The sequence below is a fragment of the Argiope bruennichi genome, chromosome 3, assembly GCF_947563725.1.
Source record: "Argiope bruennichi chromosome 3, qqArgBrue1.1, whole genome shotgun sequence".
Classification (NCBI taxonomy): Eukaryota; Metazoa; Arthropoda; class Arachnida; order Araneae; family Araneidae; genus Argiope; species Argiope bruennichi.
Window position 1 is genome coordinate 48,437,738 of NC_079153.1, and position 27,844 is coordinate 48,465,581.

At 26.5% G+C, this 27,844-nt stretch overlaps 2 protein-coding genes across 2 annotated transcripts; one reads left to right on the forward strand and one right to left on the reverse strand.

The window, feature by feature from the left end:
• Positions 1–4,041: 4,041 nt before the first annotated feature.
• Positions 4,042–11,650, reverse strand: LOC129963999 (uncharacterized). Its single transcript, XM_056078647.1, has 2 exons — positions 11,511–11,650; positions 4,042–6,538 (listed from the first exon to the last, which is right to left on the reverse strand). The coding sequence occupies exon 2, from the start codon at positions 6,390–6,392 to the stop codon at positions 4,167–4,169; it is 2,226 nt and encodes a 741-aa protein (XP_055934622.1). The 5' UTR covers positions 6,393–6,538; positions 11,511–11,650; the 3' UTR covers positions 4,042–4,166.
• Positions 11,651–11,900: 250 nt separating this feature from the next.
• Positions 11,901–27,458, forward strand: LOC129963988 (mRNA export factor-like). The gene is made up of 11 exons (XM_056078632.1): positions 11,901–12,042; positions 12,118–12,315; positions 13,512–13,604; positions 14,977–15,063; positions 16,633–16,719; positions 19,321–19,392; positions 19,555–19,662; positions 20,273–20,449; positions 20,874–21,068; positions 22,050–22,132; positions 27,304–27,458. The coding sequence occupies exons 2-11, from the start codon at positions 12,127–12,129 to the stop codon at positions 27,305–27,307; spliced, it is 1,095 nt and encodes a 364-aa protein (XP_055934607.1). The 5' UTR covers positions 11,901–12,042; positions 12,118–12,126; the 3' UTR covers positions 27,308–27,458.
• The last annotated feature ends 386 nt before the right edge of the window (positions 27,459–27,844 follow it).

The following is a 27,844-nucleotide window of genomic DNA, read 5'->3' on the forward strand; positions in this document are numbered from 1 at the left end:
GTCTCTTGTTTGATCTTCTTGAATATTTATTAACGCTCTCAAAATTCCCTTCAAATCGTTTTTCAACGGTCTTAGAGCTTGTATTCTACTTTCCGATCTGGTGTTGGAGAGTGGCTGAAAAGTTAGATTTTCAACATACTGTTGCAAAATAGACCAACGTTTAACGGATGAAGAAAAGTAATTGTAAAGCTCCTGCACTACTCCGAATAAATTAACTGTTTCGAAGAAAATTTTAGCTGCATCATTTACAACATTTTTAAATTTAGAGAATAGGCGGAGCAGGGGATATAGAGTGCCCTCGAATTATTTTCAATAATTTTTTTGTTGCAATCCTTTGTGCTTTCCTCTCATATTAGCACCATTATCGTAAGATTGGCCTCGTAAATTTAATAAATTTAGTTCTAACGATTTTAAATGTTCATTTATGAATTCAAGTAGACCCTGTCCAGTAGTGTCGTCGACAGATTGAAATCCTAAAAAATGTTCTTCAATTTGGGCTTTATTGGTTTCCTCGTTCTAATAAACAAATTGAATTACAACAGTCAACTGTTCGGTATGACTGACATCAGGTGTAGTATCCAGAATTAGTGAGTAATATTTTGACTCTTTAATCATATGTAATAAATGCATTTTATTATTCCTTCTGAAATAATTATTATAATTTCATTCTGAATTTGATCCTCTAAGTAATGAGCAATGTTCTTCTTTTGAGATGTTCAGCGATTATTGGATCAAATTTTGTAATGGTCTTCAAAATTCATTATCACAACTTCAAAAATTCCATTATCACTATGATACAACTCATTCGAAGAACCTCTAAATGCAAGGCATTGCGGTCTAAATATTGAATTAAATAAATAAGCAGTTCAATAACCGACTGCCAGTAAACTTTTTCTGCATCAGAAAATCTTTGTTGAGCTGCATCAATGGTACATAAATTACACAAAAACATTTTGAACTATGTTTAAGGTGAGATGCACTGCTTTCACGTGTTTTCAAAATGCGGGTTAAATGTGCCCAATCATTACATCAATCCTTAATAAGCTGTGAATGCTTCTCACTGAATAGTTTACATGGGAAGCAAAACACTGCGTTTTTGGGAATTTGAATATATTAAATAATTTCTAAATACATTTTCTCCATTCGGTAATGTTCTATAATAGAACAATACTGAAAACTTTCTGCCAGAATTATCTCTCGGAAAATGTTTGGTTATCAAGTGGAAAGGGCCATTTTCAATTAAATAATCTCTAATTTTTATATAAATTGTATCAGGCCAGGTAGCGGAATCGTTTAATTCAAAGTCAAAATCTTCGTTTTGACATATTACATTATTACTAGGCGAATTTTCTACGTCATCTAAGTTTTCTATTGGTGCAATCGTGGCTCCTTCTTGATCATATTCTGATGAATTTACATTTTGAGATAAATTTTCATTATGAAATCCCAAACCAGACGTTGATGTTGATGTTTCTTAGAGATCCCGCCAGTTTCTGATTAGCTTCCTCTCGTTGCAGTTTCCTTTTTCTATTTTGTGCTCCAGAATTTTTTTTTTTTTTTTTTTTTTTTTAGAACATGTTTCTAAAAAAATATTTATGGCAGGCACTAAATAAAAAGATTTAATTTTCATTCCATATACAAAATGCATCATATGATTTTCAAAGTCGAAAGCCCATTTATGTCATTTGCTACTAAATAAAGATTCAGATAAAAAAACTAATTTGACTAAAAATTTATAAACATTTTTTTTTTTTAGCAGAAAATTTATTTCTGAGAATTAAATGTAACATTTTTTCTTCTTTCTGTTGATACAAAATATTTAAGTAAATACAAATTACTAAAAAGCATTTGTTATAAGCAATGAAATATTGAAAACATCTCAGGTACATAATAATTATAAACTTTTAATGAAAAAAAGCTATAATCATTAGTAATTTTTTTAGAATTTTTTTTTTCGATTATTTGGAAATTGTAATTGTATATCAGAAATAGATAAATCAAATTTTGCCCAATGAAGGATTATCTGGGTTTTATAGAGATAAATAAAAAGTTGCTTTTTGAATTATTTTGTTAATTTGAAAGATAAAAATTTTTCTTAATGAATTGTTTCTTTTTATGAATCTTTACTGCTAAGAAAATAATACTAATAATATATTTAGATTGTTCATTTACCTCTAAATAATAATCCTACTTTTTGGAGCAATTATAAACAAAAAACGATTTGAAAACAATTAATCACAGTAATTTGCTTGCGAAGCAATTCACAGAATGTGCGCACTTCATGAGCAGCGACTACGTATATGATTAAAAATAAGGGTTAATTCAAGGTTCCCCTGTTAATTCAAGGGCACACACATACGGTGGCGCCGCTACCCATAATTCCAAAAAAAAAAAAAAAAAAAGCAAACTAAACAACGACGTTGAGCCGCAACAGCTTCACAACACATAAAGAATAAATAGTATATGCCGATACAAAACATTTCCAATTCCTGTTGTTACGTGTTACAAATTCTTAGATTTTTAACACGTTCCGTGTGGTAGCCTGAACTCCACACGGAACGTGTTATTATTGTTCGTATCGGCAATCAAATTTTGTTTTACACACAAAAATAAATTTAAAAAAAACCGCAGAAAGGAAAATAAAATTAAAATAATATCTTATTTTATTGCTTAGAAAATATAAAACATGTAACATTGCAAGCGTATAATTAAAAACTTTTATTTAAGTAACATTAAATTAAAAAACTATAAGGACTATAAATTTTGGCGCCCCCCTGGCCCATGCGCCCTTGTGCGGTGGACAATTTTGCCACCCCCACGCGGCGACCCTGATCAACACAATATCTAACATTCTTACTACAATGTTTTAAAATACAATTTTGAATAGCTCCAGCACCACGAAAGGCTGTCGAACCGTAAGAATATAAAAGATAATCACTTTTCGAACAGCTTTTACAAGTGTCCTAAAAAGTATACGATATGATTATAATTACTAGTATTCTAAGTATTATCCAATATTATAATAATTCCTTTAAAAAAATATTCCTTAAATTAAATTTTTTAAGACTGCTAGAAGGAACTAAAGATCCCAATGTTCAGTAAAACTGCTTCGAAATTCAGCTTAAACTAAATTTCTGTTCATTATCGTCATGACATTCAAATAGAAAAAATACTCTTATTCCTTATCTAACCGATTGAGATATTTTAATTTTATCGTGAACATCTGCTACGTTAACTTATATTTGCAATTTTTTTTATCTGTTAAAACAAGTTATGTTTTTATAAGTAATTAATTAAAGAAAAAACAATTAAAACCAGCGGAACATGACGGGCACAATATAATATTTGTCCAAAAGAATTTTGAATTCAGAAAAAACTTTTCAAAAATAAGTATATTACAAAAATATTTAAATAAGTTTTTCATATTTTATTTAAATATGAAATAGAAAAAGTTATTTTGATATTTAATAGTTTTAATACATAACTATTGCATAATATGACCCTTTATTCATGGATATTCTAATCCGAAGGCGTCATTAAAATTACACGATTTCAAGTTAATAAATGTTCCCAAGATATTGAATAGAGATCATTTTTGCTTTGCTTCAGTAGTTTAGAACATAATTACCAGTATTTCATAAGAAGAACGCTGACATTTTAATAAGATTAAGAATGCTTCATTTTTCTACAATCGAACACACCAAATAAAAAAAAAGATGTTGTACATGGATTAAAAAATACTTATCATTCTTCAAAAATGTTTATCTGTTAAAAGATTTCGTTTACTAAAATTCAATGTTGTCTTTTCTAAATAGTTAACACTCGTGAAAACCAAGTAATGCATTTTGTTGTTCATGTCAGCAGTATAAGATTGAAATAGTTCCTAAAAAAAATTGATATGAATAATGTAATTATTGATATAACTTTATATATTTCAAGAAGAAAATATTTAATCTCATTAATAATAATGTTTCGTTGAACTGTTACTTTTGGTTTTGCTTCTTATTCAATCAAAAAATTCAGTAAAGAGATAAAAACAGGTGTCAACAGTAACTAAAAATTTAATCATAAAACTTTTTACATATATACAAATTAAATACTGGTATAAAAAATAATACAGCTCTTTTTTACAAAAATTGTACAACATTTATAAATTTTGATTTCTTTCACAATTTAGTTTCGTGCAATTGCCCAGATACAGCAACACAAGCTCTGTAAGGTTGATATGGTCTCAAACGAATCTGACCTCCTGCACGATGGTTTGGAAAAGGCACATATGTTTCATTGTCATCTGCAGAATCAACATCACCATCACTAGAATTGTTGGAAGGGACAAAATGCTCAGTTCGAACAGGTTTCCGAGGTTTCGGTCTCCGATAATATCGAAACTCTCTCGGTAAGGTGTAAGAACGTGGAAGAGATATTTGGCTATCAAGATCAGAAGGCACATTGTGCGATTTGTACATAACACCAACAGATACATCTGGCGGGGGACATCTACAAGATGGGGTCTCTCGAACGGTGCCAGGATTCCGAGAACGTGGATAAATTTTAGTTTTTGATGCAGCAGACATATTACTATTACTGGATACATCAGAGTTCCTTGGATATACAACATGTGGAGGAGAGGCTAAGTATGAATTGCGCGAGTCTTGATAATCGCAATACATCATAGAACTATCCAATGTGTCTGGGACTAATAATATTTCTGGTGTTTGGGATCTCTGTTTCGTTTTCGGCCTCATGCCATTTAAAATATGCGGACCGATTAAAGAATGGTATAATGGTAAACGGGCAGCAGGAGATTCTGGTCTAACCCAAGGTTGCTTTTTGGAATGAGGAATGGGCTGGTGAAGAGTATCTTGATCACTCATTTCCATTGGATGAGGTCTTTTAAGTTTTCCCTGCTTTATTTCCTCTTCGATTTCCTTTAACTCCTGTAGCTGTTGCTGCTTTTTCTCTTGGAGTTTTTGCTGGATATTTACACGAGATCCAACACTACTTTCATGATCACTACTGTATGATTTGGGAGGCAATTTTTTCCAGAAAGGATTAAGTGTTTTACCACCATTATTTAGTGATGATACTGGAGCTGGGGGAGGTACAAAGCTGGAGGGTTTCTTCTTTTTCCTTTTAAAAGCTGGATTTAATCTGCAATTGAACACGCCTGGAATTCCTGATACCATGCCATTTTGAAAATGCCCACTGGATGGTTGAAAAATCACAGGATTTTGAGATTTTGAAAAAGGAGTAGTGGTTACATGTTTCTGTCCATTTACTACACCTTCATTCTCTGACAAGGCATTTAATTTAATATTGTGCGTTTCACAAGTTTCAGCAACACAATCAGCACAATGAGATTCAACATCTGCCTGAGATGCTAGAGTGTGCTTCAAATGTTGAATATGAAAAAATCGATAATACAAAATCATGAATGCTATCCCCATACAAAACCCACCCCAAGCAACAATGATAGATATATTATGAAACCATACTGTTTGACCTTTTAAAAATAGAAATACAGCCATCAATAAAGAGTTTTCTAAAAACATTGTGACATAAAATGCTATCATCTTTTGACGACTATTGATCTCTTGTAGATTAATATAACAAAATATATATACAAAAGCAATCAACATTGAATAAATTGTTTTCTTTTTTACAGAGATTGATTCTCCATGAAAGACATTCTTTGGTGATATTAACCAAAGAAACATTGTAAGCCAATGTAAGGATATAACTAAAAATACCCAGTAATGATACAAAGTAGCATACACAGTGAGAACAACAACACGAGATGATACAGTTCCTAAACGCCAAAAAAACTGGAAAATTACACCTAACCATGTTAATACAAGTTTATGTATATTACGTCGACGAACATTTTTACTAAAAGATGCTAAAGCCCAACAAACACTAAACAAAGATAAAACTGTTGATACTAAATTTAAATCTGTTACTTCTAGAGAAGAAGGTTTAAGCCAAATTAGATACAACTGAATAAGCAGCATTGGTGCTGCCTCACAAAATGCATGAATCAATCTTAACATACAAAGATCTCGTACTTCATTTTTAACCACATTAAGATCAACAGGAAGAAAAAGTTTAAAATATCTCCATAATACTCCAAATTGAATTACATGGATAAATGTAACAACTGATAATTTAAAATCTTTACTATTGCTTCTATGAATATACCATTTCAATGAAAATAACTGACTGATGATCAGAGACAACATAATGCTAGATAATGACAGCATAAACCAAGCCACTTGACCAGTAATGTATAATGTGTAAATAGTCACAACATCAAAGACTATATCACAAAAATATGATGCAAGTGAAATGATGTTAAACAAAACATCACAAAGTGGTAAAAATTCTTGAGCCATAGCAACTAAGCTGCTGGTAAGTCCACATCTTGCATAATACAGGATTAAATTGACTTATGTGCAGATGAAGAATTCCAGGCATCGAATTCTACAACAGAAGCTCTTTTTCAAATAAATGGATGGCAACTATTCAAAATCTGGTTCAGCTGCAAATGAAAAATAGTATAAATTATAATATAAATAAAAATTGTTTAAAATTAATTCATAAATAAATTTACAAAAAGCAATTTTTTTTTCTGCTAAAATTTTTGCACTACAGAGAAATTACCACAGTTTTTTTTCATGCAAAAAGAAACTGGGAATCCATTTTCATATTTCTCTTAATGTCAACCTCAATTCTCTGAATTTAAAAATGCGATATTTCTCATCTGCATTTAAATGCAATTGTTTCTCTGCTGTTTCTTTTAAATAAAATTACTATTCTCAAAAATATAAGCATATTTAAAGTTATCAGAAATTTATGGATATTGGCATTCAATACTACAATGCAACAAACACACAAAATATATTTACACAAAATTTGGCAGTTAAAAAAAAAATGATAGCAAAATTTGTTTAGATTACATTTTTTCAAGGAATTTGTGTATTTAAAAGAAGAAAAAAAAGTTTAATAAAATCCTCCTTATTTCAAGGAGTTTAAAATTAAGTAATTATTGGTTTAACAAATAAAAATAATTTTAAAAATATTTATAATGTAAATCTAATTCAAAACATTTTACAAAAAGTTCACTTGAGGGGGGGGGGTCATTTTATCCCACCGAAGGAAAGGAAACATTGTTTTCATTTTCAATACTGGAAAAAATTTTCTTACTGGAAAAGGTAAGCAAAATTATATTGTCTTGGTAAAATTTCTAACACAGCTCAGAGAAAATGCAACAAACTTTATAATTAACTGTTTTGTATATTTTATTCCCATGTGGAATTTAAGATTCTGAATTAAAACACATATTCTTTGAAAACCAACATTTGATTCTAAAATTCTTTAAAATAAAAAAAAAATAAAAATAAAAATACAAATAGCTTAGTACTCAAATGTTTAATCCAATAAAATGATAATACATTGCTATTCAATATATAAGGATAGACTAAGCAAATTATTTTAAGTTTCAAAAGGATAATTATTACTTTCAAATTTGAAAAATTAAATTAGAAGACCAAAATAATAACTTTGTAACTGAAAGATATCATGGAAAATTTCATTTAAATACTTAAAGTTCGGGAACACAAATTGTTTGAGAAATTTACCAATGATTATTATTAAAAAATCAGCATTAATGAGGATTTTTAGCAATCAGATTTTGCATTACAAATAAAAGAAGTATGTTACAGGTGGTTATGAAAATAATGGAAACAACTCAGATTTATAAAGAATTCTTTATTAGTATGGTCTAGGACCACCTTTGGCATGTAATATAGCTTGGAGTCGCATAGGAATTGATTCATACAAGTGTTGAATAGTGCTTAGAGGAATATTGTACCGTTCTTCTTGGAGATATTGTGAAAGTTTTAGGAGAGATGCCGGTGGAGGATATCGATTCCATATTAAACACTTTAAAATAAATGGTTCAATTATATTGAATTCGGTTGACTGTGCAAGCCAAGGCAGATGTTTAAATTCATCCTCATGTTCAGCAAACCATGATTGGACAAGTCTCGCTGCATAGATAAGTGCATTATCATCTTGGAAAATTCCATCTCTTGGAGGAAACAAAGTTTGCATCATAGGGTGAACCTGGTCAGCTAACATTACTCTATACTTCTTCCCAGTGATCCTTCCTTTCAGGGTTGCAATTGGTCTAGCAGAAAACCACGCAATGACTGCCCATATCCTGACAGATCTACCTCCAGGCTTGATAGTTAGAAGGAGACAATCAAAATCATATGCTTGTGTAGGTATCATCCAAACGTGCACCCATCCTGTTATAAGGAAATGTGCGAAACAAGATTCATCAGACCACATTACTTTCTTCTACTTATTAATCAACCAGGTTTTGTGAATGTGACACTACCGTAGATGACGTTTACCATTAATGTCTGGGACAAGTGGCTTGAGAATTGCTCTTGGGCCTCTATGAAAATCTGAGAGGTTCAACATTTTACGCTTCTGAAAATCATCCAAGAATTACAGAACTTCAATAAAACTGACACATACTACCAGAATACATATATTGCTATTTATAAAAAAACTGATGGCTATTATTTTATTTTAATGCTTACGAAGCGCATTCAAAAATGTCATTTTTATTCACAGGTGTTTCCATTATTTTAATAACCACTGTACCTGTAAGATTTGTAAATGTGACTTATAAAATTTAATTCAGATAACTTCAAAATGAAGATTCAATAATTCATTTTGAAAAGTTCAAAAATATCATTATAATTTGTAACAGTTTATATATTTAATTTCACATAGAAGCATTAAAGCAAAGGCAATTATAACAAGAGAATTTTTTAATTTTGATTTAAAAGCTCACAATCTTTGATGTTGAATATTAAAATCAAGGACTATTTAGTTTTTGACAGAACGAATTAAGACACAATATTCTTAGAGATATATGTTATGAATAATGACAGAATTTTATTCATATTTAATGTTAGCTAAAATCTGAATGAAGAAATATAATTTCAGTATATTCATCAAAGAAATGAATCTAAAAAAAGAGAAGGGACAATCTGTTTCTATACTTATTTTGCATTTATAAAGCAATCAAACTGATAGAACAGAAAGAGCTAAGAGCTAAATAGAACAACTAAAAATAACAAGAATTATCAATGACAGTGGATAAGCAGTCACATCACTTTATGTAGATTTATATTTATTAAAATTCATAACTTATGGTTGATTTAAGTTTATTCTATAAAAAAATTAAAGCCCATTTCTTTTTTTTCAGTGCAACAAAAGTAGTGTTTTGTCAGAAGAAGGGGGAAAAAATCCTATGTACTTTAAAGGTAACTTATTAAAAAAGTAAAATAAGTTTCCCATTCCATCTGCAAATTTTAGTAACAACTTATTAGCATGCAATCGTTAAAATATTCTTTTGGTGAATAATCTTTTCATGGGGGTTAATACACAAGTACCAATGATAATAATTATGAGGGCTTTTTTTTTTCTATAGAAGTATTAATACACAAAATTATATTATTGCAATGAGTGCCATGACAATATCCTGGACCATTTATATTTCATAAATACTGATTAAGGAGAAAAAAAACACACAATTTCTCTCTTTGTGCAAAATTATTACATAGTATAGTATAATAAAATTATAAAAAAATATTTAATATAGAATTTTTGTATCATATAATACACAATATTCTGTTCAATATATAATAAGCAGGCTACCCACAATATAAATACCAACTAAAAAATTATTTCTGACAAAATTTCAGATTTATTACATAAAAAAATTATTGTCTCATCATTAAAATATAACTTTTAAATTTCAAAAGTAATAATAATAATAGGCAACAATTTAACTATGCTAGTTAACAAAATTAACTCATGCTTTCTAACAAATGATGCATATTACATACAGATAGAAAATAAAAATCATGCTTAATCTCTCACAAGTAACAAAAGAAATACTGATAATTTCTAATATTGAAAGTTCTAATGCAATTTATAAAACAACAGTTTTAAGTTTTATGCTTGTTCTTTAGCAGACACATAGGGAAGGTTTATGAGAAAGAAAAGATTCTGTTTTTCTAATTAACAAATAAAACCACTAAAAGCTACAATTTAGCTACTGAAGGTGAGATTTTATCCAAATAAAGAGAAATGTAACATTTAAGATCTTCAATCAATAGCAGAGGATAATTTAATTTCATAAAATCAAGACCAAAATTCACATAACATGCAAGCTAATATCAGAGGAAAGATGAGTTTCTATGTTTTAAAACAAGAATCTCTAGCAAGATAATCATAACAAACAAAATAATTATTCCTCTCTCCTAAATGTCAATTCATCTTCAAGTACTATTTTCAATTTAATTCACTTCAAGAAAACAGAATTTCAAAATTTAAACACAGAATTACACATAAGCAAATATATTAGAATATTTAAAATAAATAAATAAATAAAATTAAACTACATATGGTACAGTATTTTAACTAATATTATTGGAAAGATGATTTCTTACATTTAAAAGGCTAAAAATTGCTTATGGAGTCTACGTTGCAAAACAAATTACAAATATCAAAATTATGCTGAATTTAAAAATTTTAATTAAAATTTCTAAAGTATATATGTGCCAAACATTGTAGCTTTACAATTAAAAGTTGTTGTTTTTTTGTCCCCCCCCTTTTTTTTTTCTTTTTTCAAAGAGTGGCAATAGCTTTATATTTATTGATTTTTAATGCTAACAGAGATATTTAACTAATACGTAGTTTGTTTATTTCACAATACAGGTAATCACACAAAATATACAATATTTTGAAAGACAATCAATTTATAAGTAATTTGCTTCAATAATTCCCTTCTATATCTGACTAACCTACTAGTACTATAATAAAGTGACAAGAAAAAAGAGTATTATGCCTAATATAAAAATCTCTAAGGCTTTGACAAATTTTAAAAAGCATTTATAAAGCCATATTGCAAAGTAAATTAGGAGGGTGAAACCAATGCTTTTTGTAACATCTATTCTGTTTCTGTCACTGTGGTACACTACAACAATGCATATAAAAGCCAAAAAATAATATAAAAATTCTACACTCAGAAGGCTTAAATAAAGCCAAAGAGATGGACAATGAAAAGAAAAAAAACAAGAAAAGAGTACAAATGACGTACAAGTGCATACATATTTAAACGCAACTTCTACATAATCGTTATTTAATTCATTAGAAATTTATATAGACAGGAATATCCTCTTTTACACAGAATCCATTTAAAATATATTTCCATTAAACAGTAAAACTTACAATTTCACTTTGTTGTAATCACGAAATAGTAAAATAAAGTATATCGATTAAAATGCAAAAATAGTGATTAATTTCAATGATACAACACTATAAACAAAACTAAAAGTAACTTTTTACTAAATTACATGAGATCTCAAGAAATTGAATAAATTATATCTGCATCATGCTACAGCACACATAAAACAAACCGTACTTACAGTAAGTAATTTTGATCAGCACTGAAGGATGAAAAAATGTTTATGGAGCCATTTCTAATTTTAATACATAAACTAATTCATTCCACACTGCGTTATGCGTCAGTCACCATAGCAATGGAGGAGATACGAAAACAACCCACAATTCTAAGGAATGTTAGGAATGTTATTCAGACTGTGAAATTAACTGTTTTACTTCATACCCACTTTAACATTTTTTGAGTTTTCCAAATTTTAATTATGATCCAAACGAAAAATTTTCCGTCTGTAATTATTTTATAATATCTTTTAAATATTTTTATTCGTTTGATATTAAAATCATTTTTACATTTTAAAGATGTTCCATGAATTACACAAGGCGATGAAAGGACTAAGAAGAGAAGTGAAGTGATTTTGTGTTGAAATTGTTAATGAAAATTCGAAGTTACGTGAAAGTGTATTGGTTGTTTCAAAATAATGCGTAAATCGTATGTAATTTTTTAAAAACAAATCATTTGGTAAAGAATAATATTGTAACGATAGTTTATTTGTTGAGGTAAGTACTTCTTCTCTTATCTGTTTACAAAATAAAGTAGAATTGTATTTTTCCTATCTGTTTATTTCTTTTCAGATTTGCAATATGAGCCTGTTTAGTTCTGGAGGATTTGGTACTAGCACTGGAGTGTTTAATAACACTACGACAGGGACACAGAACCCAATGAAAGATTTTGAAGTTGTGTCACCTCCTGATGATTCCATTAGCAGTTTAGCTTTTAGTCCAGCGTCTTTACCGCAGAACTTTTTAATTGCCGGCAGTTGGGATAATCAGGTATTTTATTTGCTTAGACTACCTGAAAGGTGTAGCAATAATACTGTATATCATTATTAAAGTTGCAGTGTAATTTACTGTTATTGTTTGAAACTTTCCATTGATAGGTAAGTATTGCGATTCTGAACATGTCAAAATAGTTCTTTATTGAGTTCGAATATACGAAATTGTATATTTTGGATTATTAATCCTTCAAAATTGAATTTTGAATTCATATTTTCATTATATCTCATTTAAAAGGTAAAGTGTATTACCTAAATTTTTAAAGGAAACTGCAATGCAGTGAACACCCATTTGCATATGGAGAAATTGACAGGGAGAGAATATATATATATGAGTTATAAATTTAAAAACAAGTAGAGTGACAAAGACAAATTTTTTTTCACTCTAGATGAGAAGAAGAAAATCTTTCCCTTATAGAAGAAAATCTGTACTCTTATACAAAATATTTTAATGCACAATATCTTTAATTCCTTTAGCTTATTTTAAATTAAAGTAAAACTGTCAGTCAAATCAAAAATTTTCTAAATCATGCCACTTCTCAGAAAATGTCTAAATTTCTATTTAAGAATAATTAAAAGCTATTTTTTCTCATATATTTACATACAGAAACTCAATTCAATTAAACACTGTAAGTAACAATTCAAAGGCAAATGAATGAAATAATTTAAAATATCTATAATATTTCTGTAATAGGAATAGATAATCTTTTCTATGTAAAGTTTGAGCAAATTTTTAATTAATAAAAAATTAACTATTTAAATAATTTTTTTCAAAAACCTCATTTTAACCTTTATGATAAACTGGAAGAAAATTTATTCTCTAGTTTAGATTTCTGTAGTGTGCACATAATTTATGAATTTTAAATTTTAATTTATGCAGATTAAAAATGATATTTAATATTTTGTCTGTTTCACTATATGAGAAAGAATTTTCTGTCTTTTTTTTTTTTTTTAGTAGTTGTACAAATATAGGTTTTATGCTTCTAAATAGAAATTTGTAAAATGCCTTGTTGTTCACAGTGTGCTTAATGTTTCACTTTCAGCTTTAACAATATTTAACTAATATATATAATATTATGCTCCTTATAGTGAATTGCAATCACTAATATACAGTTAAAGAAAAATACTTAAAATACTTACTTGTTTAAAAAGTTAATTCTTTTATCTTTAATTCTTCTTGTGTCTTTCTTTTAGATAAGATGCTGGGAAGTTCAGAATTCTGGACAAACAATACCAAAAGCTCAACAGACTCATCAAGGGCCTGTTTTAGATGTTGCCTGGAGTGATGTAATATTTCTTTCTCCCTTCCTCTTTTATTTAATTAGATGGTTGTAGTTTTGTTTTCAGATTTATCTAACCTTAAAAGAGATAGTAAAAAATTTAATATTAAATAATAGCATATATTTACATTTAGATAATACAGCTAAATTATGCACACTTTTATGTCAAAATTTGTAAATTATGTTTTAGTGAAAAGAATTGTGATATTTTAAAAATATTTAATATGGCAATCATTTTTTAAAACTATTTTTCAAAGTATGTAAATTTTTGTAAAGAGATTCTCTTTTTGTGACATTACAATATTATGGATATTTTAAGTTTTATTTTTATTGTTATTAATACATATGAAATTGTCTCCAATACATTTCTTTCTGTTAAATCATTGTTCTTAATATTGCTAAAATGAAGAATGGCTCTATATTGAAGTCTTTTGGCTCTGTAAAATTTAAAATGTGTGTTGATGAAAAATTTAAGTAATAATAATTCTAGTAATATGTGTAGGCTTTGAAAAATTCTTTAAGAGATCACATATTGCTTTATAATATATTATAAACTTTGCTTCATATTCTTATTATGAATTAGCTACTATGAAAAATTACAAACATTTTGTAATGTTCTGTTTGTATGCCTTAAAAAATTTGTAAAAAAAGTACTAATTCTCATGGTTGTTGAAACAATGTGTGTGTGTGCATGTGTATTGATTTCTTAGTAAAATTAATGATTTTTAATGTTTTTAAATGAATATTTTATAGCTTTATAAACTGCACTAACAGTTTAAAATTTTATTTTCTTTGAAATTATAAACAAACATAAAGGTTTTAATAAGTCTGTCTTATCCTTTCCTTTTTCTTCATTCTTTCGATTAATTACATTCATTTATTTTATATCACACTTTAATTTGTTTGATTTGTGCATATGATTTTTATCTAGCCTATAATTATTTATTGTATGTTAAAGTTTTAATGAATAGTATAAGCTCCTAATAAGTGAGAAATGTTTATATTAAAAACATTTTTGTAGTTACTTAATTTTGAGTATAAAATGATAAACTTAATTTAAATGTTCAGAAATCCTAAGTTAGTTTGAAATATCTGTTTTAGTTTTGGTTATTGTGATTAACTGCATGCCAGTGATTAATTATCAGACTGTTGACTATATTCACCAGAGACATGCAGTTAAGCCTAACGTTAAACCAAAAGTTAGTCAATAACATGCAGTTAAACAAATATTTTTTTAGCTTTGATAATTATTTGTTTCAGCTTCTTATGTAATATGCATTTATCTTGTTTTTAAAGAATATTTTAATTAATGTATTTTCAAAATCAATTTTGAAACAACTTTTTGTTTTCAATATTTATCTTATTACATTTAATTTTAGGATGGTACCAAAGTTTTTTCTGCTTCTTGTGATAAAACTGTCAAGATGTGGGATCTCAATAGTAATCAAGCAATACCCATTGCCCAGGTATTTGCAAAACTTGAAATTTTAATATTGTTGGTAAATTTTGATTTTATTGGATATTAGTTTTCACTTTTAAAGTATCAAAACTGCATGAGCATGAAACCCTTTAATGTTAATAAATCATGTCAATCAAATTAAACATTACATTTTATAAATTTTAATCAGAATTTAAATTTTTTTTATATATTTATATGAGTTTTAAGTTGTGAATAGGAACTTGTTAAGCAATGTCATTAAAAATTGTGTATAATGATATAAATTATACACATTTTTTTAGACTCCTTTAGTAGTAAAGTGAAGAGATAATGCAAAACAGTATTTCATAAATAATTTGTAACTTTGATTTATTTTGAAATTCATGTTATTTTATAGGAAAAACAAATTCCATTGCATTATTTATCACATAGTTTACATTTCATTATACACCCTTAAAAAAACTCACATTTCAAAATCTTTTTAGAGACTCTTAAAAAGACCATAGTTTTTGTTTCATTTTCTCTTTTTATATTCTGGTGTCTTAATTTTCTTCTTACTTGAGCTTCTTGCATGAAAATTTATGAAAACGAAGACTGAGTTATCTATGATGCAAAATCAAGAGTTTCAAGGCAAATTCTGATTTTTATAAAGCTTGTGGTGATTGCCGCATATGCAAAAAACAATGAATGAGTATAGTAATAAAGTTGGAGAGAAGAGTGAATGTACATTATGTTCTGGGATGGATGCTAGAAATTTGCAGTGAATTACAGCTAGCTTTGAAATGAATACTTATTGGCAGGTTTTGAAATCATGAATAGTTTTTATAAATTATCAAAATGTAATTATGAAGACAAGTTAGTTCTTGCTCCATTTTTTAAGATAAGCTTGGATTCCGTGAGAACAAAATTTTAAAATACTTGATATTTCTAATTTAAAACTACAGTGCAAGTTCAAAATTTGTGACATGTGATCCACCAAAAACAGCACCAATTTATTTATTTATTCTATTAGGCATTTAAAAAGAATAAAAAAAACTTGAGTAAATTGTGAAAAATAATTCAGATACTTTTAATACTTTGTAATGAACAAAATGAGACAGAAAAGATTTTTTTCCCCCCTCCTTATAATGAAGAATTGAAATCGGAGGCCAATTTTTTAGAGTTTGCTTAATAACAATTGATTATTTAAAATATCAATTTTTGATTATTCAATAAAATTTTAATTCCCTTGAAATCATACAGAAACTACGATTATCTGTACCTAGGATAAGACAAAAAATATTTGGCATACTTTGAAAATTCAAATATTTTAAGAGAAGAAAAGTTTAACACATAATAAAGAAATGCATTTTTGATTATTTAAATGAAATAATACACATATTATCAATTTATTCTTTGGTCATAAAGAAATTGATATAATGTTGCCATACACATTATATCAATTTCTTTATATTTTCCATTTAATCTTTAAGATTACCATTTTTGCATTTATTTATTTGGATATATAATTTATCAAATACATATTTATGCAGAATTTTATTCCACTTAATTATTGATATCCTTATCAATGAATAATTGAAAATTTTAATTATAACAGCATGATGCACCTGTTAAAACTGTTCATTGGATTAAGGCTCCTAATTATTCATGTATCATGACAGGTAGCTGGGATAAAACTTTAAAAGTAAGTATATTTGTTATTTTTTTAAATTCATTGTATTAATATTAATACCTTTGAAGATTACTTTTTTAATGTATCATGAAATAACTTTTGTTTTTTGGTATTTATGAGTTTTAATAGTGACCAAAAAAGCGCCAAGAAAATATTTTGCCAACTTAGTGATTTCAGTTGTCAAACTATATAGCATGTGATTCACACGTTCAAAATTCTTTGCGGTTTTTGGCCGCCGTTAAAACCAAATTGTACCAATTTTTAATGTAATTATATATTTATATATAATTTTTAACATGAATATGATGCAGTCTTTTTAGTAATTCTTCATTTGTAAAAAGTTTAAGATTTAAAGCTGAATTAATTTTTAAGCTTAATATTTTATGATATTTATATCTTATGTGATTTCAAGAATCTGAAATGATATTAAAAAATAAACAGGTGTTGCCATGCCACCGAAAAAACCAGAAAAATGTAGGAAATTTGAAAATTTTCATAAAACACAGAAAATTTTAAATTTCTTTATTTTTTTCCAATCTAAAAAATGCCAATCTCTAAAGACTGCAAGAATAAATGACCACAGCTTTCAAAAACGAAACAATATCATTCATGATTCTGTAATGTGGAAACTCATTATTTTTTTACTCTTTTTTTTTTCTGTACAGATTAATCCAGTTTTGATTTGAAATATAGTTCTTTTCCCTAAGTTTCCCAAATTGCAATTAATGAGCATGCACAAGACTTCTGGTGTTAAGTCTACTACACATGAGTTTTTTTAATCGTTGGTTTATAATTTCAGAAACTGTGAGCTTATTTAAAATAGATTAAAGAATTTTTTAAAACACTGAGCTGCTCAAAATCTGTATTTAATACAAACTGGATGGATTTTAAAAAAAAATCCTGATTTTGCTAAATAGGTTCATGAAGTTCCAACAAAATCCATTTATTCCATATTGCTCACTTTATAAGAAGATAATAAGCCTAAATAATATGTGGAAACAGACAATTACAAGTCATACTAAAAGAGAAAAACATACAAGACTACTTGCCAATTCAAAAAAGTCATCATTGGTGTTGTACTTAGTATCTAAAGTGCCATTCCAAAGGCCTGAGCATGCCTTGAGTCTGGAGCATTTTGCCCTTTTTTCCCCCCACTTGTGGTTTTCAGTGTTGTTGTTTTTTTATGTTTGATAATTTTACCAACAGTTTGCAGGAAGCATTCATTGTAAGATCAAAGTGGTCTTACAATGGATCAGATGGCAGATTTACAACCATATCCTTAAAGACAATGTGCCATCAGAATGGGGCTTAAGAGGAATACAGGAAAAGAATTCACATCAAATATAATGTTTGATTATAAACCAATTTTGAACTTTTTAGCACAAGCATAATCATTTAAAGCTGAATTTTTATGCATTCAATAATATATCAGAAATATTTTCACATATGTTCACTGAAAGTGAAATAGCTAAAAAATGTACATTAGGCCATAGAAAAATGTCATACTCTGATTGTTACTGATTAACTCTATGAAACTGGTGGTTAAAAAATTTGCAGAAATTAATTCCCAAATACATGAATTGTCGAAAATAAATAAATAAAAAATAAAAAAAGCAATCTTACTTGGAAACATTTTTTTTTCTAAGTAATCATTAAATGATTTCTATCATGTTATCAAAAATATTTGTTTTATTTCATCCGGGTCCATAATTTTGTGTGATTTACAATTAAAGAGCATTGAGGTAATATATCCACCCCTTTAATAGATAAATTTTGTTTTGCTGAATTCTAGATGATAAATTCTTTTCCTCTGTATGTAAATATAAAAACTGAAATTGATATTTCCTTTCCATGTTTTTTCCACTCCATTATAACTAGCACATGAGTGTTGTATGGGTATTTCTTTTTATCTTGAATATAATTACAAGGATAAAACAAGTTTTTTTTTTTTTTTTTCCAGATTTGAGTTACAACTCTGATAAATATCACAAATATTTATCATTTTAAGTGTTTATAAGTATATTTAAACTTATTTTTTTAAACAGTAATAACATATCAGAAATAATTATGATTTATTATCAGGATCTGTGTTTATATAAAATCAATGTGTTAAAACTTTTTTAAGATGTATTAAATTTATTTAATTCATGAGAAAAAACTTTTAAGAAGGAAGATTTTCCAGATGATTTTTAAGTGGGATAATGCACAATTAAGAATATAGAGAACAGTTATTTTACTTTTCCTTAATTTGAAGTGAGTTTTATTAATTTAGTTTAAAAGTATCATGAAAATGAAGAAAGATTCATTCAGTTCACAATGTTCAAATCAGGTTAATTTTTTAGAGATTTTAAAAAGATTTTATTTACTTTCATTCTAAGTATATCTATAGTTTTAAACATTTCAAAATTTACCACATTTATTTTCTTTTTGCATTTCTTGATATTTTGCTTATATTTTATATGTTCTTTAGCTATGGTATTTCCTGTGGCACTAATTTGCTTATTTATATTTTTAGGTTAAATTGTGATGTTGTTTTAACTGGCAATTTTCTGATGTATATATTATGAGTCATTTCTTTTGATGAGTTTTAATTATTTCAATTTTCTGTTCCAGTTTTGGGATACAAGGACTCCAAATCCAATGCTTGTTCTAAATTTACCTGAAAGATGTTACTGTGCAGATGTAGTAAGTATTTGTTAGGGATAACTAGGGATTGAACTTTCTGATAAAATACTGAGATTTTTTGAGGAACAATAATTAACTCGACAGTATGAATGTAATTCAGTGAACTGTTGATATCTAATTAATTACTAATTTTACTTCATACTTATGAATGTATATTTAAAGGTATATCCCATGGCTGTTGTTGGAACTGCTGGAAGAGGAATAATTGTGTATCAACTTGAAGGACAACCTCAAGAATTTAAAAAAGTAGAATCACCATTAAAATACCAAGTATGAAATCAAAAAACTCTTTCTGTTTGTAAAAACTGTATCATTATTTTATCATGCATTTGTATTTGTATGAATTGATGTACATGACAAAATGGTCAAATAATAAAATGAAATATCATTTTCACTATTTTAATTTTATGTTTATGAGTATTTTTAATATTTCTTAGCCAAAGGAAAATAGATTTTTTTATAAATAACATAATTATAATATGCATATTCATAACTCTATAACTTTTGATTCTCTGTGTAAATTCATCCAGTTCTCAAAATTAAAGTTTTAAATTATATCTTGCACTAGTTTAAATTGTATATCTGATCCATTTATAAACTGATGCATTAGGTTTTTTGACTCCATAAATTTATCAATTTCTGAAATAGAAAGTTTTCATTAATATTTTAAATTGTTGTAAAAACTCATAAATGTGACTTGCACTTTATAAATATAATAATGTTCTGTAAAGCTTGCTTTTGTATGAACTTTTTATGGAGAGAAGATATGTAATTCATAAAATGCTATTAAAGAAGCTTTCAATTATATAAATTTGATAATTGCCACTTCTTTTTAAAATATATATCATTTGTAAAAAATAACATTTGATATCTTTTACAGCATCGCTGTGTATCAATATTTTTGGATAAAAAATCTCAGCCATGTGGATTTGCACTTGGCAGTGTTGAAGGAAGAGTTGCTATTCAATATGTCAATCCACAAAATCCTAAAGATAACTTCACGTTCAAATGCCATCGTTCAAACGGTACCTCTAATGGATATCAAGATATTTATGCTGTAAGTGCTTGCTGTTTCATTATTTTGTAATAATTTTTATTAATTTTTAATATCTTGACTAAAAATGATGGCTATGTTTAGTAATTCTGAATCTAAAAATGTATATTTTTCTTTAAAAAATATTGAAATATTTAGGAAAAAATTTTTTAACTTTAATTTTTCTGGTTTGAAACAACTTTCATTTGTAATTAAATAATAGAGATGTTTTATATGTACATATAATCAAATTTTATCATTCTTGAGATCTTGTAATTTTTGTATTTAATAATTATGCAATATTTTAATGCCTTATATACTTTCTTGAATTAATTTACTCTTTCATTACTTTATGAAGTTCAGTCTTTTTTTTATTCAATATATCTGAAATGTGTTATTTTATTAATATCATTATTTGAATTCTTTTAATAAATTATATTTCTGTCAGGTAAATGACATTGCATTTCACCCTGTTCATGGTACCTTGGCAACCATTGGATCTGATGGAAGATTCAGTTTCTGGGATAAAGATGCAAGGACAAAATTAAAAACTTCTGAACAAATGGATCAACCTCTCACTAGGTGCTGTTTCAATGCTCGAGGAGAAATATTTGCTTATTCTGTTAGTTATGATTGGTCTAAAGTAAGTTTATTTTTATGTTGTGATAAGTTGTGTATTTTGTAATTAATCTTAGTGCATTTGTTTATTTCTTGATCCTATTCCATTCATTTCTTCAAAGATTAATTTAATCTATACCCTATTTTAAAACTCTAAATTTATCAAAACCCATAAATATGACTGGTTCTTCCAAAGAAATATAAACCAAACTGTTCTCATTTGCCTGCTCTTCAAAAAAGGAACCCACATTATAATTATGATTGTAAAATGCTTGATTAAAATTTAGATCATCCTGTGTTTATTTTGAAAAATTAGACAAAAAAAAAAAAAAATTCCTAAAATTTTCCTTATCAAATGAAGACATGGTTATATTCATTCTGTCAAATTATACATTATTTTATATCTCTAATAATCTTCTTAAAATGATTTTCCATTATTGTAATTATTTTAAAATATAAAATGTTTTATAAATTCTCTAAATGATCTTTTCTACTTGTAGATTGTAAGAATATTTATCAATTTAAAATTGAATTTTTTATTTCCTACTTGACACTATAACAATGCTTTGCTAAAAGTATGGGTGGTTTTAATGTTTTGTTTTTGATGCATTTTTTAAAGATATAGTGAACTAAGACAACACTGTTTCAGTCTTGGATGACTTCTTTTCCTCATGATATGTATATATTTCTTTGCACAGCATTTTCAACTGACGACACTCTGCGTATCTAATATCTTCTATTACCAATATATATGTATAGTCTATTAATGTAGTGAGATTTTTTTTAATTAAATTACCTTAGCTTGCATGGTTTAAAAGCTATTTCTAATATGAGGTAATTCAAATTACAAATTTATAGGAAATTGTAATAAATATCTGTATTTTATACAAAAAAATTAAAATCCTTTAAAATAGTCTTAAACAGCAAATGTTAGTTGCCTAATTCTTATCTATGTATATATTGCCATTCTGTATATTCTAAATCATTGACTAATCTTTTTTTCTAGGGACATGAATTTTACAATCCTCAGAAGAAAAACTACATCTATTTACATTCATGTTTTGAAGAACTGAAACCCAGAAATAAAAAGTAATTATTATGATCATATATAAGTCTTCATTATATATGATCATTAATTAATTATTATTATTATTAATTCAGGTATAGTTCTTCTACAGCTGTACCAAAGAGACTTTTTCTTTTTATATATTTTGATGCTATCTGTGATTGTATATGTAGGATAAATTAATAAACTTAAGCCTGCCAGAATATTTTATTTACAATGACTCTATTCAAAGAAATAAAAGAATTTTTATATTTTCATGCATGTGATCCTAATGCTTTTGGTGTATATTTACTTTCTATTTTTGTCTTTATTGTTATCATTTTCAAAATATTTGTAAATTATGTAAACTGAATTTTCAGTTGTAACTTAGTTTAGTAAGAATTTTTGATAATGCACATAGTATTTTCTTTTTTTTTATGTAATCTATTGTAAATTCATTAGCATCTTAAGAAATGAGTCATATTTAATTGTGAAATTTTATAATTAAAAATGTTTCTTTATATTCTTAGTAACTATAAATACAACTTAAGCTTATAAAGTTTCTATTCAAACAGAATTAATTTGCTAATTCTTCATTTGTATGTGTTTTTTAACTGTTTCATGATAGTCATTATCATTTTTTCAACAAGATTCCAGATTTAAAATATTATTTAAATTGTATTGAGTTTATGCCATAATACTCATCTCTTATAGAGTTATTAGACTTCTTTGCTTTATCTTTTTAAATGAAATATTGACCATCTTGCTAATAATATGCTGAAAACTGAACTGTTCAAATGTTTTAAATATAAACAATCTAAAGAATACCTTACCTAAATAATTAACTATTAAAAACATTTTTCTATCAGATAAACAGTGTACTTTTTAGTTAAAAAGATTATCTTTTCTTAATATATTAATTTGTTTGTGAATGGAAATAAAGACCTAAAATAAATGCATAAATTGCATGGAATAAATATTTAGATATTTGTTTTGTTGGAATAAATGTTAATTTATGTTTACATATAATAAATTGTGTTGTTTTTTGCTTTGGCATGATTGATTTTTACTAATCTGCTAGTTTTAATATAAATGCTTCTATTGTGTAAATTAAGAATTGATAAAATATTTTTGTTCAAGAGCAATATGAGAAATAATATATAACAGAATTATAATTGGTAAATGTGCCAGTAATTAGTAAATAAGAAGTTTATGCAATATGATGATGATCGATTTTGTTAGTCATTTTTTCATATTAAGTATGAACTCAAATTAGTTGCAAGATTTATAACAAGACAAATATTAGTGTAACAGTGGGCATAATCTTGCATTGTTGTAACTATAGAATTTTGAAAATAGATACAGAAGTCAAAACTTCTTAATATTTTAGTGTCATTAAATTTCTATAAATCTGAAATTTTCTTCATTCAACTGAAATGAAAAGTTAATATTTACAAATCATTGATGATGTTAAGGGGACTTTTTTTTATCAATTTAAGCATGATATTTGATTTCATTTTTTAAAAAAGTCTTCATTGTAATTAGAAAAAATTACTCGAATGAATATCTGCCCAAGAAACAGTTATTGTTCTGAATTAGTGATTTTTTAAATTATTTTTATTTATATAAATGGAAAATGATAACATATATATGATTTATTTGCAATCCTACAAAGTAAAATCAGTTAACAACAGATTATTTCTTCATAATATTTAATACTTTGGAAATGATTGGAAAATACACAACATATAATGATGTAAAAACAAAAGGTGTCACAACTGCATTTGTTTTCTTTAAACCTCTTGTAGAAAATTGTATATTAGATATAGATTGTATTCATTATTCCAATTCTAATTGAAGATAAAATTAAGATAGATATACTTAGTGAAGTAGAACATTGAGCTATATGCTGAGGTAAATGAAAAATATCCCTCCCCCCTTTGATAAATTAAGAATATATGCTGCATCAGACACTTTAAAATTATTTTTCTTATGAACATTCATGGAATATCAATTTTAATAATGGAAGCTATTAAACATCATAAGATTGTTATTGCAGTATATATACAGCAAAATATTTAGCAGTATTATAATTAAATTATAAATTGATGCATTCTAGTATTCTGAAAATCAATAAAAATATTTGACACTTGCAAAAATTCATAGATAATCATCAAAAAGTTCATTGTTTTAATCTCCTGTTGAACCATTCCTATATTTGTAAATGTTTGATTAAAATTAAAATTTTGTGTATACTGATTGAAAATTTGATTTTTTTTAATTTGAAGAAAAAATTTAAAGTTGAAAAACAAATTGTACACAAATTTCTTGTAGCAGGTTTGAGATTTTGTTAATAACTTAGTTTGGAAAATTAACTCAAAAGAAATATTAATTTTTTCTTGTAAAAATATATTTTTTAATTTAAAATTATAACCTGCTACATAAATAAATTAAATTGTAAACATCATTTGAAATCTAGATATCAGTTTAAAAATATTAATGTTCTTTTCACTTTCATATAAGAGAAATTAGTTTTTGGCATTAATTAACATTAGATGTACAGATTTATTGTTTCTTTTAAAAGCTGATAAGTAAGAAATTACTATCTCTAATTTCAAAACATTAATTTCAGCTAGATGGAAATATAAATTTTAAAACAACTCTGTATAGAAATAGGAGTGCAAACATGATGCGTTATTTCAGTTATTGAAAAGAAAAATCAAAGTTTGGTTTTGGTCTCAAAAATCATAAATATTAGACTAAAATTTTTAAAACGGAGATAGGTTGGGGGGGGGGGTGTAAAACAAATGGAATATGGGGTATTAATTTCTTAATTTTAACTTGTAAACTAATTTTTAAGTTAATTCCATCTTTGTATAATGTATTTGGAGATTTATCTTTGTTTACATCTTACAAATTTATATCTAAAATGTCTTTTGTTATGCTTCAAACTACTTCAGCTTCCTTGTAATGTCTGAATATTTAAATTATGATACACTAAATATGTTGCTATTATAAACATAATAAAATGTCAAATTAATGAATAAATAACTGTTTTGCAGTAATATTATATTGAGAAATCATTTACAATGCTCTAAAATTTGTTGTACTAGTGTTATATTTCCGAACATATTTCTGTGCATGCATATAACTCGGTATGTTTGTTCTAGTATCATTCTCAAACAGCTGCTGTAATTTTGTTGAAACTTGGTACATTTGTTTTTTTATTAGTGACTAAAAGTATTCTTAAATTAAATCAGCTTTAACATGAATCAGTCAGGGTAGGATGGAACAGAATCATTTAAGTTCATGTAAACAATTATCTGTATTCATGTTGGGGGGGGGGGGGATTTTATGAAACTTCAAATGCATGTTTTTCTTTGGCTGACTATAAATATTATAAGGGTAAACTAACCCTTAGTCCTGTGGCATAAAATAGAGGAGTTGTTATATAAAATTTGATTCACAATGAGTTGATGAAATTTTATTGTTTTAATCTGTCTGATAGAAAATGTAGTGGAAAATCTTGATCAAAACCACAGAATTATCACTTCCCTGTATCAGATAAGTGGAACTGAATCTTTTAAATTCATATGACAGATGATTTATTGACACAAAATTTTATTCTGCTTATTTTAATATACCAAAAAAGTGTGATTAAATCTTTTTTCATCGTGACAACTACACCTACTATTCCATATATCTGATTGCATTTCTGTATCAAATGAAAGAAAATGCTTTTAATTAAAATTTGAATAATCTTCTATGAATGAAATAATGTTTTTTAAGATAATTAACACTATATGTTTATATTGTTCCTTTTCCTGTCTTCTACAATCCTTGATAATAAAAAGATTGAGTAGTAGCAGGTTTCTTTCTAAAATAAAGTTTAAAATGCAAATTAATAAGAGTTAATTACTCTTCCTGAAGTATTTCAAAATTTTTGAATTGAAAAAAATTTAAGCAGCCTTCTCTTCTTCATTTACGATTCATGTAAATAATAGAAAGAAATTAGTGACCTATAATATTTATGATTTTTTTATTAGATGCTTCTTTTTTATGTTACATGTCTCATCAAAAATTTAATGCATATAATTGTTAGTTGTCACAGGATGCAAATTCCAGAATACAATTTTTTTTAAATCTAGAGAAAGCTATTCTTATTGAAATGGATAATAAGTGACTTGATGACAAAGAAAAATATTGTTGCTAACAATCTAGAATTAAAATTACTTGATGTACAAAATGCTAATAAAAATTAGAAACATAATGTAGAATATAAAATTAATTGCCACAAGATGTCAACCTTGGTTTCAGCGTAAAAAACATGATTAACCTTTTTATAGACTTCAGTGTGAATATTAATCTTGAATTAAAAATGGGCAGAACACATCAACACTTTATTAATCACATGGAGAAAGCTGTAAACAATGGAATTTACAGCAATGTGTGTAAAACAGAAATTTATTTTGTAAAAATACACACAGCACTACTCAACTTTATGATATTAAAAATTCTAAATATACAGCATATACATTATGTCTTGTGTCTATAAACAGTTCATAATTAGTTATTATGAATAACTGTTGCAGTTAGTTATGTTTTTTTTTTAAACTAGCAAAAAAAAATGCTTTCATGACATTGATTGTTCTACATTAATGTATGTTTAGCATGGGGGAATATAATAAATTTATAGATATATTATTCTTTTGTATAAAATGCAAAATATGTCATTGATACATAGTTATTTCTTTCTTTCTCAGAGGTAACAAATGCTCTGAATGAAATTTAGATGTTTTCTAGAAACTGTCATAAATAGAGGGGGTTTTTTTCCCTCGCATGCAAGAACTTTTGGAATATATATATATATATTTTTTCCTTCTAATCGAATCTTGTATGTATATATATATTTTTTTCAGAATTAAATTTAATCATATTTTAGTATGTTTGGTGTATAGGCTAAATCTGATTCTTCTGCCAAAAAATACAACTAACAGTTATTTTGTGTTTATTTTAATTCTTAACATGTTCATCATTTTATTTTTAAAAAATCTTTTCTTTTGTCATTGCTTTTTTCCTCTGAGATATTTGAAAAACACTTCTATTTATGCATTTTCATATTTATTATCGTAGAATTTTTGTTTTCAAAAAAATATCTGTATTGCTTATCAATAAATGATAAAGCTTACTTTAAATATCTTGTTTTTTGTTACAGCTAAAAAAGGCTCATGGAACTCTGTGAAAACAGACCATGACTGAAGAATTTGGCATTTAAGGAATGTGCATAAATTGATGTAATCTACTTTTGTGCCATTGTATTATAATTGTTCATCATTCATAAATCCAAATCATTAAAATTTCCTTTCAACATGTAAATTTATTCTTTTAGATAAGATACACAGGTAAGGTAGTGCCTGTAATCAGAAATGTGACAAAAGTAAATGTACTTTCATTTCATAGATTATATGTGTTCATTTTGAACTATATTTGTTGGAAAATTTTGTGAAGAATTTGATTTTTGCTGCTACTGTAAATATATTAGAGATTGTTTTTTCACCATATTAATAAAAACATAATTTTTTTTGTGAAATATCTAAAATTAAATATATTTACAAAATTTGATATTTGTTAATAAATTTTCCAACTAAAAAATAAATGAATAAAATTTTCCAAAATTGTTGCAGAAACAACACATTAAAAGTGCTGTTGGATAAAGTTTCATAAAGTAAGAAATGTTATAAATATATAAATTTATG